The 17,260-nt window shown below is 47.1% G+C and overlaps 1 protein-coding gene across 4 annotated transcripts in view; it reads left to right on the forward strand.

Annotated features, from left to right (window-relative positions):
* The first annotated feature begins 772 nt into the window (after positions 1–772).
* AGK (acylglycerol kinase) overlaps positions 773–17,260 on the forward strand; it is a 77,569-nt gene continuing 61,081 nt past the window's right edge. For 2 of the 4 annotated variants that reach the window (XM_053927334.1, XM_053927333.1), the window contains exons 1-2: positions 773–838; positions 5,639–5,742. In XM_053927334.1, the coding sequence (XP_053783309.1) occupies positions 5,642–5,742 (101 nt within the window). In that variant the 5' untranslated portion in view covers positions 773–838; positions 5,639–5,641. Of the gene's footprint in view, positions 839–864; positions 879–1,644; positions 1,668–5,638; positions 5,743–17,260 lie in introns of those variants that run through there. The other 2 variants (XM_071221707.1, XM_045191148.3) reach the window with 2 other exon arrangements.

Here is a 17,260-nt window from a genome sequence, read left to right on the forward strand (position 1 = left end):
CTCTCTCTCTCTGAAAATCAATAAAATAAAATAAGATTAAAATTAAATGTCAACCACATCCCATTGTTCCCAGGACTGAATCCCTTCAACACCTTTCCATCCCTTTTGGTTTCATGTCCGAAGTCCTCAACACCATGGCCTGTCTTGCCCACTGCTGCAGCTTCATCCCACCCTTATTCCTGAGCTCCCTGGGCTTCACCGGCACTGACCCCTGACCTGTCAAACTGCCTCAGGCTTTAGAGTTTTTAACTGTCTGCTCCCTCCCCTGGGCTCTCTGTCCCCCTGGATCTCTGTTTGGCCTTTTCCTTCTCACCTTTTAGGTTTCAGGTTAATTGCCCCTCATCCAGAGGGGCCTAACTTGGCCTCATTTAAAATAGTTCTCCCCCACTCAGCTCCCTTTATATCGCCCGTTTCATGTTCTTTGTGGCCCTTATCACTACCTAAAATTACCCTGTTCATTGAGTTATTTTTTTATTATTTTTATTTTATTTTTTAAAGTATAATCTTTATTATATATTTTTTCCATGACCACTTAGTCCCCTTAGGTCCCCTCCCCCCAGCAACCACCTCACTGTCGTGCATGTCCACGAGTCCTTCTTCTTCTTTGCTGACGTAGTGCCAGGCCATAAAATAGAGTTGGGTGATGATGGATGGATGAGTAAACAAGAGCCCGAGAAATGAAGGCAGCCCCCAGGCGGCGGCCCCTGCGCACCGCAGCGTCCCCGCGCGGCAGGAACCCGGGCGGAACCCGAGGGCGACGGCAGCGGTTTCCCTGAGAAGCGTGGAGGACGCTTGAGGGAGCACACAGGAAGGCGGGGCGGCGAGCGGACCGGCGGCGGTGAGTGCGGCGGGGCCGGAGCGGGGCACTGGGACTAGACGTGAGCGGGGAGCCCTGGGCCGCGGAGCGGAGTCGCAGGGGTCGCGCTCGGTCCTGGGGACCTGGGGTCGGAGACTGGCGTCCGGGCCGCGGGTGCGGGCCGCGCCTCGACGGCCCAGCGCCAGGGTCGCGGGGAGGACCCCGTGCGGATGGCGGGGTCCCTGTGGTCACCGAGGGAGTCAGCTGTCCTGGGTTCTGCGCCCAGAGCTGTCGCTGACTTCTCTGACCCTTATTGTATTCCTTTGGGCTTCATCTTAGTCATTTGCAAAACGGGGCGAGTAGTGTCTGGTCGGTTGATTGGTTCATTCATTCCAGGTGCTTTACCATAGACAGAACCGGCAGGTGAGGGCTTCACTGTCTAGTGAGAGAACAGGTGAGGGGGTCCAGTGCAATTAGATTTTGGCAATTCCTCGAGGGGAAAGAACACCCTGCTTTTCAGGCTAGAAATAGTCATCAGAACATATAAACGTTAGACTTTTACTGTGACTGGAGGAGGAGAATTCTTTTGGGTACTTAGAAGGCATATACATTGTTAGCGGATACATCACACATTGGGGATGCCAGCTTAAATGCTTACAGAGAAATTTAGAGCGTGCGTTCACAGCACTACCAGGTATAATCCTTACAGCCTAATAAGTTAGAGCAGGTGGTGTGCCCGTATTTTACTGATGAAGAAAGAGAGGCAGAGGCTAAATGACTTACCCAGACGCTCACTGCCAGAGAGTGACAAAGCTGCGACTAGAGTCTAGGCCTCAGGACCTTTGAACCAGCGCTCTTTACAACACACTGGGTAGGTAGCTGGTATGTTCCCACTGTTCTTATAACATACGAATTATTCATTGGGTCGTGGTGACTTTAAACAGACACATTGACTCTCAGATTGTTCTCGGACTTATTGGCATTCTTCTCCATCTCTACCCTTGGATCATTTTATCTGCACTCAAACTTGACCTCCTTCATAGCCAAGAATCCCACATCCGCATCATTCTGAAATCTATATCTTCTACCCCGTTTCTCCTAGCTTCAGGGTGCTCAATTTGGATCTTCACTGATCCTTTCTACTTGGATGCCCTACAACCATCTCAAGCTTAGCATCTCCTAAAGTGCATACACCCCCTTTCTCCAGAAACTGACACTCCAAATCTGATGCTTGAAGTCATCACCCAATCAGTCGCCCAGGTGCGAACCTGGCTTGGTTCCTGTTCTCTCACCTTCTACAATCAATTGATCACCAAGTGCTTCCAAGTTTTCTCTCTCTTTTTAAAGGTTTTTTAAATTTATTTTTAGACAGAGGGGAAGAGAGGAAGAGAAACATCAATTGTGTGGTTGCCTCTCACGTGCCCCCCACTGGGAACCTGGCCTGCAACCCAGGCATGTGCCCCAGACTGGGAATCAGACCAGCGACACTTTGGTTCGCAGGCCAGTGCTCAGTCCACTGAGCCACACCAGCCAGGGCCCAAATTCTCTTTTATAAAGATCTCCCAAATCCATCCTCTATCTCCATTGCTCCTTCCTTCCTTCCTTTTGGTGACTAGAGGTTATGGTAATAACTTCCTACTGGCTCTCTTCAGCTTTAAGCTTAGCTTCATCCAGTGTGTTTTCCATCCTGCTACAAAGTGACCTTTTCCATAGTTCAGATATAATAATCATGTCACTCACTCGCTTAAATCCCTTCAAGGTTTTCATAATCTTCAGCATAATGTCCAGCGTCCCTAGCATGGATTCAAGGTCCTTCCTGATCTTTTCCAGACCTCCCCCACCTTCCCCGTCCTTTACCCCCCTGACCACTGTTGCTCAAAGCGGTGTAGTGCAGACCTCTGTTAGAAGCGTGGGCGTACTTGTTACAAATGCTGATGGCAGCCTAACCAGAAGAAATCAGGGTCTGGGGTGGGGGGGTGGGGAAGATGTCAAGAACCTGCATTTCATATACGTTCTCAGCATTTTAGCAACTTTTTCACTAGTGTTGGAGAGGTCTTGTTCTAGATACTCCCCCATACTTACCCTGTTCTTATCTACACCTGGCTACTTTCTTGTGTTTTCCTGAGCTCACTTTGGCATCTTTTATGCCTTTGTACACATCCGTCTCGTTAACTCCTTTTTGGCAACTCCTCCTCATTCTTTGAGACTCGGTGTCACCGTCACTCCTGGGAAGACCTCCCCGACCATGCACAACCATGCGCCACCGTGTCACCTCCAGTCTACTACCAGGTGTGCCTTTGGGTTCCATTACTGCCAACCTGGCCGGGGCCCCTGGGTAACGGGAAGCTGTGCTTTCTGGTACTGGTCTCGCTGTTGCTGGTGATAAGGATGAATCTTGCCTTGGGAGGAATTTTAACCAATGGTGGTGTTAAAACAGTTACTTCGTGACAGTTGTTAAAGAATGGTAAGGCCAACTTTACTGAGGAGGCGGGGGAGAGGCATCTATCTCCATGGCTGTAGAGACCCCTGCAGTGGGTGTGTTGGCATAGGGACGGGAGACTGGGCTCCAGGATGGTGGGGGCGTACAGCCAAGAACCAGGGGGAGGTCAGTGGATGAAAAGTTACTTAGAGAAAATACCAGGGATAAGGGGGATTCTTGTTCGAATGACTCAGTCTGGCAGGGTGGTCAGAAAACCAAGGGTGGGTTTTTAGGGGGTTTTTTGTGCTAAACCAGTTTGACAGGATTCTTGCACAAACTGGGTTCTGTTAGGACGGAGGGAAACCCACGGCTGGGCTGAGACCAGCAGAGAGCTCAGAGGAACCGGATTAGAGTCAGGGCAGAAGAGAGTCTTTGTCTGCGGTTCCAGGGAGTAACAAGAGAAGGAGAATCTCCAGTGAAAGCAGCTTTTTTTTTTTTTAATTGGTTTATTTACCGCATGCACACATAGTCATAAAAAATTCTGTTTAAATATTTATCTGTTTAGAAAATTATTTCACTTTAGAAAGCTTAGAAAATACATTGTAATTTAATAAATAAAATAAATGTCGCCCATTATCCCACAACCAAGAGAGAACTACTTAAGTTTTTGTGTGTTTATTTCTGTTGGTGTTTTTCCGATTTATATTTATGTTTGGACATAACTGGGATAATACCAATTATAAACGGCTTTTTAGCCTGCTATTTTACTTAACATTGTATTTTGAGTTTTTCCCACATCAAAAATCCTTAGCGAAGAAACGTTTAATGTAGGGGAGGAAAAGCTTCACTTGACCCTCGTGTGGTCCGAAGCTGGGTCTGGAAACTAACCTGACAAAGACAGATTGAAGGGGCACAGCATGCACGTTTATGTAGAGTGAGTTTTACGTGACATGGGAGGCTTCAAAAGAAGCGAAGACCCAGACAAACCGACCTGAGTACTTCATGCTAGGTTTGATGGCGAGTGGAGGAGTGTGACTGAATAAAGGGTATGAGGTAACTGTCATAAATGGGAACCTTAGCAGGGCCTGCCTGCTAGGATTCTCCTTGACATCCCTTTGTCCTGGGAGAGAAGGATGCTTTCCTCTAGGTGTAAAGAGAGCACCTTTCACATGAGGGTGTTTTGACCTGTTTGAGGCCAGTAGGTAAAATGGGGAGGAGGTCAGACTCGTTCTGCTTAAAATATTCAATATGCCAAGGTGTCATATTTTGGGGTTGCATGTCCAGAACTTCATCATGTTCAACAGTTACTTGTTGCAAAGATGTTACGAGCCAGGTCTTATTTTAGGCACAGGGGGTGGGCACAGCAGTGCCCAGAACAGTGCAACCCCTCACTCTCCTGGAGTCTACATCCCAGTGGGAGGAGCTGGCAAACAAATTAGCGAGTGAGGGTCTTCAAGTGGTGAGTGCTGTGAAGAAAAGCAGAATAAGGGTATATACCACCCCGCTGTATCTTAGAGAAGAAGGTGAGCTGATTTAATCCCCGCGGGAGTGTGTGAGAGGGTCTGTCTCATTTCATTTTGTCATCAGTGAATGTGAGCATTGGAAACATTTTATTTTATAGGTGACTAGTGGTAGCTCTTTGTAATTTGCATGTCTTTGATTACTCAGGAAGCCAAACTTTTTAAAACAAAGATTTTATTTATTTATTTTTAGAGAGAGGGGCAGGAGGGAGAAAGAAAAGGAGAGAAATACTGATGCGTGAGGGATACATCTATCTCCTGCACGCCCCCAACCAGGGACCGGGCTCTCAACCCAGGCACGTGCCCTGATCAGGGATTGAACCAGCAACCCTTTGGGTCACAGGCTGGCGCTCAATCCGCTGAGCCACACCAGCCAGGGCGAAGCCGAACATTTTCACGTAGCCACGTACATGTCCTCGTCACCGAGTTTCTGTGCCTGTTCTCTGCTGCTTCTCCTCTTGAGGGTCTAGTGTTCTCTATTTTGAGTAAGCTCTTACAGTACCGATTTGGTGTTGAGTCTCTTATGCGTATACAACGGTTGCCAAGCACCCTTAAACAGTGTGTAGTGACCGTAAGAAGAAAGGAAAAACAGGAGCCTGGAATTCCCTCCTTCTCTTTCTGCCCTGCCTGCCTCCTGCTCAGTGAGGTGAAAGTGATCAGAGAGGGAACGTGGAGTTCATGTGCAAAGAAGTGCAGAAAGGAATTTCAAAAGCTGGGTGGGCAGGTGAGAAGGTCACGACTGTGGGACTAGAAGGGAGAAGATGGGCAGAGGCCCAAGACGCCTCGAGAAGGAAGCTGAGCGAGGGAAGGGAACAAGGAGGGGTGAATATGGAAGAGTCCCAGGGACGCCACGTGCTGGCTGTGGATGATCACGTGTGTCGTTTTTTCTCTCTCTGCCTGTAGAAGATGACTGTATTCTTTAAAACGCTTCGAAGTCATTGGAAGAAAACCACAGCTGGAGTCTGCCTGCTGACATGGGGAAGCCACTGGCTGTACGGAAAACACTGGTAACTACCTGAGAGCCCCCAGCCCACCCACCTTCCCTCCTGCAACCAAACTGTCCCGGGGGGCCTGAGGGTGAAATCTTGGTCAGCTGTGCTCGTCTCTGTAGGGGATCTTTGCCAGCAGAGTGCCCCCATCCACTGCAGAAGAGAATAAGTCTACCAAGACATGATCTGCTTGGGGAGGAAAGGTGGCTGATCTCTCAAAGGAGAAGGGCCAGGAGCCTGTTCCTCAATGGGCTTTTGTTGGGTTCAATTTGCACGGGAATACAGGTAAAGCTCATCAATCATTGTCAGGCAGTAATGACCAAACAATAGATGACATTCAAAGAACTATGAAGGCTTATTCTGAGTCAGGGTCAGTTAGCTAAAGGACCATAAAACTTTGGGAAACCAACTCATTTTATGCTTGGACCCTTATCAGAAAATTGAGGACATTCTTAGCAAAGCAGGTTTCACAGGATTTTGTGCATTCTTTCTTAGGCCTGTTCGCCCCTGGGAACTGCCTGTCCTGCCCAGGGCTGCACCCCACTCCGGCATTGTTTCAGGCTTAAGTCAGGTGGGGGAAGTAAGGTAGCCAAGAGATTAGGAGACTTCTTGCAGACAGAATGAGGACTCAGGTTATGTCAAAGCCGAGGGGCGAGGGTCCATCACCCCCTTTTTCTATAGCCCCCCAAGTCCTTCCCTGTGGGCCGTTTCAAGACCACGCCTGTCTTCTTAGGTCATCCCCCCCTTGAGGAATCTTACCTGTCATTGGCTAACCAGTCATCAGCCAGGGGCCAAGCAGGATGAAGTAAAGGAGGCAGAGGTGGCACCCCTGCCAGGGAGATAAGCTTTGTCTCCTTAGTGGCTCAGAGTCCCAAGTCTCTTTACTCAGCCTTAGCCATGGGGAGTTACAGTTTCTGAAACCAGGCAGGGCGGTTCCCAACACGTCTCTATAAAACACTGTGGCGTACAAAAAAATAAGTCTCAAAACCATAGAGACGGAGGGTTCTCGCGGCAACCAGCTGTGTAAAGCTGGAGCTATGCAGAGCTGCTCACACTGATGCTGCTGTGCGTGTAGGTTGTAGCCACGGTTTGGGGAGGTGAAGCAATGGAGCCCAGCCTAGGGAGAGAAAGTCACCTGCCTGTTAACAGTGGACCAAAACCAGCACTGGAACTGGGGCCCCCTTGGGGTTTTACTCCTTCTGTTTCTTACTACAGCCTCCTGATCTCTTACCACTGTGGTTGCAGGACCTGACTGAGTCTGCTTTCTCCAGCCTGTGTGACTTTCCTCCTCCATCCCTCTAGCTTGGGTTCATTTAAATGAGACAAAGACTGTGTCAGACCTTTTGTTTGAGTAAGGAATTCCACAGGGTCCTGGGTTTTGTTAGCCTTCAGGCCTAGAGGGAGGAGAAAGCGCCTGAGCGCCTCTTCTGATTTAATAGGGTAATAAGATTTAAATACACAGAGTTTTTGCATAAAAATTATATAGGTTATTCAGAGAGCCAATCAATTTACAGGCTTTTGGGGGATTAAGGGCTACATCCTGAATATATAGCAAGTTTTGATGCAATCCGGGTGTCTTAAATGACTGCTTTGTCAAACAGAACACGGACCAGTTAGGCTTCCTGACGAAGTCCCCACATTGGAAAGGAGATTCATGCTGATACTTCTGTGAGCGCTCTGGGTTCTCCGCTGTCAGATAATTTTATGATGCAGCGCAGCGTCTAGTTTTTTGCAGCTACAGAGAAGATGAAACTCCCCCCACCCCCAGCTTTCTTTCTGAGTATTCTCAATGCTAAGCACTTGAATTCCATTAACTGGTATATAAAGAACAGACATAAGAAGCTTAAACCTAGTGATATATAAAAAAGAAAAGGGTGGAGGAAAGGTTTTAACAAATGGAATATGACACTCATGATGTTTGCCTTTTCCTCCCATTTCTAACTATACTTGAGTCCTCAAGGAGAGGCTGCATTAAAAACAAAATGTAATGGTAAATGTGGAGGTCTCTTTGGTGCTCTGCAGAGATGCGGGAATCAGGCAGCGTCCCATGTTGCAACTAGAAGGCTTGCAACTAGAGGGGTTGTATAAAGTGGAAGGTTTTGATAGGAAGAAGGGTGGGGGGAGGGAGCAATTAACAAAAGAAAAGAAAGGATTTTTCTTGGTCCAGGATATTTGGGGGAGGGGGCGGGGAGAGAAAGGGGGGGTGTTTAATCCCGCCTTTTCTATCTGCGGAGGATGGAGGGGCCCTGTGACAGATTGCTTGCTGGTGCCTGACCAGAAGAAAATCCCAGACTGGTTGATTAAGACTGTTTCTGGGAGAGGTGGAATCTGCAGTTAGGTCAGGAGTTAAATCTACATTTGGTTTCGTGCGCACGAGTGACGCCCTTTTGGACTTGGGGACACAGCTCCTCGTGCCTCCTGGCACGGTAGGAATGAGGGTTTCCTGTGCGGGAGCAGGTGGGCTAGGCCTTGGCGAGCTCAGTCAGGGAGAACTTCCCACCACGGGGCATTGCTGCTGTTCCTGTTACCAGGTGAAGATTTGAGGAAATAACTGTGTCCCCTGTTCAGGGTGTCTTTAGAGGTCCCATAATAAGTTCTTGTCAGTGTGGTCTTGGCCACGTCGCTCAGTGGGTTGGAGGGTCGTCCCGTGCACCGAAAGGGTGCTGGTTGGGTTCCGGGTCAGGGCACCGACCGGTTCGAGCACGGTCTGGGCACGGATGTGAGGCAGCTATCAGTACTTCTCTCTCACATCGATGTTTTCTCTCCCCCTCCCGCTCTCTCTAAAATCAATGAAAACATATCCTCTGGTGAGGATTAAAGAAAAAAGTTTGAAAAGTTCCATTAAGTCTCCAGCAAACCAGAGGCCTCATTCTCTTCTTTATAAAATTTTTATTTCGGTAAAATACACACAACATCAAATTTAACATCTTAATCATTTTTTTTAAGTACGCAGTTTGGCGGTATTGAATACATTCCCACCACCGTCCCTCTCCAGAATGGTTTTCATCTTGCAAAACAGAAACTGTATACTCATTAAACTATAATTCCTCCCCTCTCCCCCTCCCCCTGGCTCCCTCCCCCAGTACCTGGCAAGTGCCAGTCTACGTTCCGCAGAGGCCTCATGCAGAATTGGATGTGAAACAGCTGGAACCTGATGCGTGGTGGGAGCCTGGAGGCCTCACTTTGCGGTCTCCCCTTTGACACTCAAGGTCGTCGCTCCACCTGCAACCCCATTGTCCTGCTGCTCTTCTTGTCCTCAAACTTTTCTCCCATGTGCTGTGGTACCGGTTTGCCCTTTTTAAATGTAGCCCCCCTTTTTAAAAAACTGTAAAAAACTCGTAACATAAAGTTTACCCCTTACATTAACCATTTTTAACTGTGCAGCAATTGCTGTTAAGTTATGCACATTATTACCCAAGAGATCTCCAGAACTTTTTCATCTTGCAAAACTGAAACTCTCTACCGACTAAACAATAACTCCCCACTTCCTCCTCCCCCAGCCCCTGGCAACCTCCCTCCTACTCTCAGCCCCTTAGTTAGATTCCTCCTATACACGGAGTCACGTGGTGTTTGTCTATGTAGCTGGCCTATTTAGCATAATGTCCTTAAGGTTCATCCACGTTGTAGCATATGGCAGGACTTCCTTCTTTTTTAAGGCTGAGTGGTATTGATTGTGTGTATACAGCACATTTTCTTTGTCCATTTATCTGCTGATGGCTATTTGGGCTGCTCCCACCTCTTGGCCACTGTGAACAACGCTCAGACGGTACACTGAGGTGTGCAGCTGTGTCTCTGAGGTCTTGCTTTCCAGTCTTCCAGGCGGGTACTCAGAAGTGGGATTGCCGGGTCACATAGTTCTATTTGTAATTTTTTGAGGACCCTCCATACTGTTTTCCATATCGGCTGTACAACTTTCATTCCACCAGCTGCACGTGGGCCCCAGTTTTCCTCACCAATCCTCACCATCACTCCTTATTTCCGGGTTTTCGATAGAGGCCATCCTAATGGGTGAGATAGGGCATCTCGTGGTTTTGATTTGCATTTCTCTAATGATTGATGATGTTGAACATCTTTTTATATGTTTCTTGGTCCTTTATTTATCTTCTTTGGAGAAATGTCTAAGTCCTTTGCCCATTGTAAAAAATCAAGTTACTTGGTTTTATGTTGTTGAGTTGTAAGCATTCTCTAACCCCTTACGAGATATGTAAGTCTGCAAATATTTTCTCCCTTTTCATAGGTTGCCTTTTCACTCTGCTGATTGTATCATTTGATGCACAGAAGTTTTTAAGTTTGCTGTCATTCCATTTGTCTGTTTTTGCTTTTGTTGCCTCTGCTTTTGGGTCATACCCGAGAAATTATTGCCAAATCTAATGTCATGAAGCTTTCCCCTTGTTTTCTCCCAGAAGTTTTATCGTTTTAGGCCTTATATTTATGTCTTAAACTCATTTTTGGTCTTCCCCCCGTTGTGTCATTTTGGCATCCTTGTTGGAGGTGATTTGGTCGTGAACGCCCGGATTTCTTTCTGGGCTCTCTGTTCTGTTCCGTTGCTCTGTCCTTAGGCCAGTGCTGCATGGTTTTGATTACTGTAGCTTTGTAATGTGTTTTAAAATTAGGAAGTATAAGTCTTCCAACTTTGTTCTTTTTCAAGACTGTTTTGACTATTTGGAATCCCATGAGACTTCATGTAAATTTCAGGGTTTTTTTCTATTTCTGCAAAAATTGCCACCGGGATTTTGGTAGCAATTGCAGTGGACCTGTAGGTCACTCTGGGCTGTGTGGACACTTTTAAGTTTTCCGGTTTATGAACATTGGGACGTCTTCCCGTTTATGTTTGTCTTCAATTTCTTTCAGCAGTTTTTTGTAGTTTTTAGTGTGCAAATTTTTTGTCTCCTTGGTTAAGTTATTCTTAAATATTTTATTCTTTTTGATGCTATCATAAATAGGATTATTTTCATAATTCCTTTGCAGATTGTTCATTGTTAGTGTATAAAAATGCAACTGATTTTTTGCATGTTTATTTTTGTAATCATCAACTTTGCTGAATTTGTTTATTCTAACTTTTTTTTCGCATGAAATCCTTAGGGTTTTCTACATATATGATTATGTCACCTGCAAACAATTTTAGTTCTTACTTTTCAATTTGGATGCCTTTTATTTCTTTTTCTTGCCTCATTGCTGTGTAGGGCTTCCGATCCTGTGTTGAATGGAGGTGCTGAGAGTGGGCATCCTTGTCTTGTTCCTGATGTTAGAGGGAAAGCTTTAAATCTCTCACTGCTGAGTGTGTTGTGAGCAGTGGGCTTGTCACGTACGGCCTTTATTTTGTTGAGGAAGTTTCCCTCTATCGTCTTTTTACAAATATAAAGAATGCGAGGACCTGCTGTATGACAAGGTTAGGGATATACGCATTCAGCTGCTTACTTAACCTGTCTACTTGGATGCTTCACAGGTGCCTCAGCCTCAACAGACTAAAAACTAAAATCAAAATCTTTCCCATCAAACCTGTCCCGTTTCAGTGGTTACCACTACTCACCATCCGACCGATTTCCCAAACTAAAAACTGATCATCATCTTCCATTTGTCCTCCATCCTTATCCCCCACATTCAGCTTATACATTCTACGTGACTTTGCTTCTTTTAAACGTCTTACTTTGTTTGATTTCTTTTGTCTGTCCTCACTGTCACCACTTTTGTTTGTAGTGCCAACCCCCGGCCCCGCAACCCACCCCAGCCCTGGATTCGCACTGAATGGCTCCTAACTGTCCTCCTTGCATCTGCTCTCATCTCTTTCTAATCCGTTCTGCACACCATTGCCAGAACAGTCTTATTAAGAGGGCAGACTGCTATTGCTTTTGAGACTCGAGTCCAAAATTCTCATCAGCTTTACATGCCGCAGGCCCCTGTGCATACATCCCCACAAAGAGTGTGTCCCCTTGCCACACTTTACCTTTTAGCACATGGGACTTCCAGGTCTTGCCAAGTGACATGTTCTTTCTGTTTCTGGGTTCCCTGGAGGGCCTTTGCGCATGCTGTTCTCTCATGGAATGCTCTCCCTCTTTCTTCTTCCCGTTTCACATAACAGTCCTCTGCCATTTCCCCAGGTCTCATAGCATTTCTGCCCTGTCTGGGGAGACAGTCTCGGTTAGGCAGCCTTCCTACCTGTTCTTCGTAGTGCTATGAGCTGCTCTGTGTACTAGTCACTACTACTGTAACTTTTTTTGTCCCGTTTGTTTCTTCTCTTACATCATAGGACTCAAAAGAGCAGAGGTCCTGTTTGTATTTTTCCATGTTGTTCCCAAAGCCCCACCTGTAGAAGACACTTGTCACATACTTTATTTACAGGGGAAGGAACTGCCATGAGGATGCAGGCCTGAGTCCCCAGAGGGCAGGGTCCCAGCCCTGCTGACTGGCCGGCAGGTGGGGAACCCACACTCGGAGGCTGCTGAATGCTCCTGCAGGGGATTAGGCACCAAACCCGCAGCTGGGTTTCTCTTCGTGCCCCACACATTTACTTTGAAATACCGCAGATTTCCTGTTCCCTGCCCTGCCTTCTCCACACTCGTCCTCAGACGAACGTGACTCCTGTTGCAAAGAGAAAGCAAAGCGCACACGTTCCTTCTTTGTCTCTGGGTGAGGCTGCCTCCTCCGGCCCAAGGCCGGCCTGCACCTTGGCCTGCATCCCATCCCCATCCCCCGCCCCTGCCATGGTTACTCTTTTCCTCCCTTGCATCTTTCGTCTCCTCTTTCCCACAACTTTCCCCCATTTCTCAAACTCTTCCTAGTCCTTTCTCAACTGTGTGTCCCACTTATCTGCTGCCCAGTCTCTTCTGTTTATGCCGATCTCGAAAGCGTGCCTGCCTCGCACGCGCAGTCTCTGTCTGCACTTCAGAGTGGTTTCCTGAGGTTTGGTTTCTGTCCCATCGCTTGACGCAACCTGCTCTTGACAAGGTCAGTGAGAGCCTCTTAGTTACTACACAGAGCCGGTCCTCTGCCGTCCACAGCAGCCACATCCGATTCTCCTTGACCATGTCCTCTTCAGTTTCCTGTAGGGGGCCTTTACCCTGCTTGTCCCTTCAGCAGATGTTGGTGTCCCCAGGTTCCATCCCCATTCCCCACGCTTGTTAGGTGACCACAGCCACCCTGGAGTTTCTGGGAGCGGAGCTTAGGTTTTGGACTCATAGTGTTTTTCCAGTCCACATCTTGTTTCTGTTGACATTCCATGTTAACAGTGCCCCTGGAGTTGTACAATGCAGTCAGCCATCAGAATATTCCTTCTTTTTTTAGATGTTTTAGGTTAAATATTTAGATTTTTAGAGAGAGGAGAACGGACGGAGAAAGAGGAGAGAAACATTGATTGGTTGCCTCTTGTTCGCCCCCAAATGGGGGCCTGGCCCATAACCTAGGCATGTGCCCTGACAGGGAACCGAACCAGCAACCTATCAGTTCACAGGCTTGCACTCAATCCACTGAGCCACACCAGCCAGGGAAGAATATTCTTTCTAAGAGACAACTCAGACCACGTCGCTCTTCTGCTGACAACCTGTAAGTGGCTCCCCAGTGCCTGGAGGACAGAGACCCAATTCCTCAGCATGGTGTGACAGGCCCTGCCTGATTCTGCCCTTGTCTTGCTCTCTGGTTTTTCACATCCCTTCTCATCCTCCCTCCGCGACCTCTAAACCCCACGTCTTTCTTCCTCTGGTCCATAACTCAAAAAGTGTGTCACAAAACTATGTGAGGCAGTGATGGGGTTATTAGAATAAGAGGAAAGAAAAACAATATCTAATGAAGAATTGCTTTGTACCTGCTGCTGGGCTAGTCATTTCCATGTATATGGTCTTGTTGAATCCTCAAAATCACGCTGGGAGAGAGGTAATAATTCCATATCATAGATAAGGAGAGTGAGGGTTAGAGGGCTTAGTAACTCGTCTTAAGTTGTATGGCTGCTTATTCATGAAATTGGGATTTGGACCCAGGTTAATCGTGCTCTAAATCTCGCATAATTTCTCTCGCATAATTTCTCTTAACTTTGGAGAGCAGCACTCACTTCAGCATACAAAGTGTGCTGTATTTATTAATGGCACTGCCTTTTTTAAATGGCTTTCCTGTGGCTTTCCTGTAACTTGATTACAATGTCTTGTTCCTGTTACATTTTCGGCCCTCTGATTGAATGAAGGTCCTTTAAAGGAAGCTTTTTTTATGTGAAGCATTTTTTTTAAAGATTTTATTTATTTATTTTTAGAGGGGGAGGGAGGGAGGAAGAGAGGGAGAGAAACATCAATGTGTGGTTGCCTCTCGAGCACCTCCTACTGGGGACCTGGCGCTCAACCCAGGCATGTGCCCTGACTAGGAATCGAACTGGTGACCTTTTGGTTCTCAGGCCAGCACTCAATCCACTGAGCCATACCAGCCAGGGCTGTTAGCATTTAACATAGGTTAGTGGTAAGAACTGGACACATGACCCAGGGACCAAGACACTCATCACAAAGCCCCCTGAGTGTTTCCGGTTCTTTCTGCATGCCCTCAGTTTTCTGCATGTGTTTTAATTTAATTTTTGTCTGACTCCCCCTCTAATTTTTTCTCCTTATTACTTACTGTTCTTTCCCTTACACTCTGCCTTTTACTTTTTTTGGTCCTTTTCTTAGTCTCCTTACCTGTTTAATATATAGGCAAGTATATTTTTCCTTTTTTCTATGAAAATGTTCAAACATACAGAGGAGTTGAAAGAAGTTTACAATAAACATCTGCTTATCTGCTGCTTGGATTCTAGATTTTACTGTTATACTTGCTTTATTGCATATCTGTATATCTCTGCCTCCCTTTCTCAGTCTTTTTATTTTTTTTATCCTCACCCATGGATACGTTTGTTGCTTTTAGAGAGGAAGGAAGTGTGTTGGGGGGAGAGGGAGAGGGAGATGTGAGAGAGAAACATCTCTTGATTGCCTCCTACACACGTCCTGTCCTGACCGGGGATCAAACCTACATGCTAGGTATGTGCCCTGACCAGGGATTGAACCTGCAACCTTTTGGTGCATGGGAAAATTCCCCGACTAACTGAGCCACCTGACCAGGGCTCGATCTCACTTTATGATGCATTTCAAAGTAATTTGTAGACACCAGGGCACTTCCATCTAAATGCTAGACCATGCTCATCAGTAATTAGAGTCCAGTATTTGCTTGTAGTGTTTGTTTCCCTTCTTGTAAAACTTGGAATGCGGTGGACAGATATCACGCGCACATTTGCTGAGTTCTGTCAGATGCGCACACCTGTGTGATCGAGGTCCCCACAAAGGGCTGTTTGGTCACAGCCCTTTCGTTAGGCCCTGTCTCTCTGCTCCGCATAATGGCTTTGAGCTCCGTCCCTGCCGCCGCATTTATTGTGGTTCGTTCCTTTGGTCCTTTCTGCTGCCGAGTAGTGTTCTAGAAATAATCACCTACTGCTTATTTCATACCTACAGAATTTCAAGCTCCTTGATCTTGATTTCAATGATTAGTGAACAAAATATTTTACATTTCTCACTTTAAATAGCAAGCGAATTGTTTTATCATAGGTATTTGACTTTTATTCTGTGTTTTGAAAGAAAAACAACATCTCCTGATACAGGAATCACATGACAATAATGATAATTGCCTGTATTTTAATGTTGATTTTAAGATTTTAATGATGAACATGAAGTAATAGTGTAAGCTATAGTTTGCTCTTAAGGAAAAAAGGGTTTTTTCAACAGATTTGTAAAAAAATAAATGTATTAATTTATTTTTATATGTCCCCTTCTTAGTTGCTTTTAATTTGTCTTTTGACATAGATATTAGTTATTTGTAGGCTTTATTCCATCATTACCATATTTGTAAGTTTTATTTTCCATTGGGAATCCTCTTGCTTTTTTCTCCCTTCTTTTAAGGGAGAAAAAACCTGGGATACTTTCCCTCTGTGTAACGGTGCTGGTTGGCCGGGGAAGCCCCCAGCGCCCTCAGCACGCGGTGAGAGTGAGTGCCCAGGAGGAGGCGACCCCTTTGCCCAGAGAGGAGAGAATTTAAGTACCGCTCATTCCTCTTCACCTGCTCTTCCCGAGCTTCCCGGGTTCCCTGGGGGCGGTTGTGTTCCAGGTTACCTGCAGTAGTCTCTCCCTCATTCCTAGCCCTTTAAGGGCGCAGGTCTGCTAATAAAAGACAGCAGAAAGGAGGCAGTCTTTGGAGTCCGACAGAACCGACGCCTGTGGCAGTGTGACCGTGGGCTCCTCAGCCGCAGGTTCATCCGTGAAGTGGGCTCACTGAAGGGCCAAGTGAGATGACTGAGAAGCTCTTGGCCTGATAGGTCTGGGCCTTCAGTAAGTGCTCGCGGTTGTGAGGGGGTGTGATGCAGCACACGCCGAGTACTCGGGGAGTTAGAGCGAACGCACGCTGGCACCAGGCAGTGAGCAGTGCGGAGGCGCCGGGGGAAGGAGGACAGGGCCTGGCAGATGGCCCAGGAAAGCCTGGGCCTTTGTTTGTTTCACCCTCTGTAAGGACAGCGGGGGAAGCGTGGCGTTAGGACTGACGGAACATTACCACGAACCAGTTAGAACCAGCAAGCCCGGCCGGAGCCACTGTCCCTTTCACCACTGGGACCGCGCCCCTGCCCACCCTAGCCTGCCTCCTCCCGCGGTCAGGCTGGTGCGCCTTGGCGCACGCAGCTCCTCCACTGTCCCTCTCGGCTCAGCCGCGGACGGCGGCTCTGCTGCTGCTCAGTTCTGGCTCCTGGCTCTCAGCCTCCTCCTTCGTTTCTGCGCTGCTGGCACCGGCTCTGCCCCCCACCTTGGCCTTGATCCAGGGCTCTGGCCTACTTACTTCTGTGGAGCATCCAGCCTCTCAGCCTAGCATGAATTCCGGGTACCTTCTTGGAGATTGTTAAATCCTATAAACACCATGAATTCCTCGACCTTAAACTTGCAAAGCAAATGTGATACTGTAGTGATGGTCCTGGGCCCCCTGTCTCCAGGTTTTTACTAACTTTGTTTTTTTTCTCTGAATATAGGAACGTTAGTCTTGATTACTGTGCATGGGCTTTCATAGACATTGGTGGCAGCTCACCTTTCAGGTCCTGTGCTCAGATACAATTGCTTAGAAGATGTAAAAGTAAATGGTTAGGATTTCGCTTGAGGGGTGGGTTCAGTGTCAGTCAGTTTTATTGAGAACTTAGTAATAACAATGGTAATAAGAGCTAACACTTAATCAGCGCTGGTCACGAGTCACCGGTGATTTAAGCACTTTACATTTATTAACTCATTTGATCTTCCTAACACCTTTGTAAGATGGTAATTAGTCTCCTGGTGGTATGAGATTAATAGTCCTGTACAGATGAAGGAACTGAGGGACAGCAGGAAGTAACCTGCCCCAGGTCACATGGAGAGTGAGTGTTAGAGCCACAATTCAAAACCAGGCAGCCCTCATCTTAACCACTCGGAATGGAGCCGCCGTTTAGGTGCCGGGAGAGAAACGGACTGTGCGCTGAGGTTGCTTATGCGCTAAGCCCCACGCGGCCTCAGATGGATGTTATGACGCA

This window comes from Desmodus rotundus, chromosome 6 (genome assembly GCF_022682495.2).
Source record: "Desmodus rotundus isolate HL8 chromosome 6, HLdesRot8A.1, whole genome shotgun sequence".
In the NCBI taxonomy this organism is placed as follows: domain Eukaryota; kingdom Metazoa; phylum Chordata; class Mammalia; order Chiroptera; family Phyllostomidae; genus Desmodus; species Desmodus rotundus.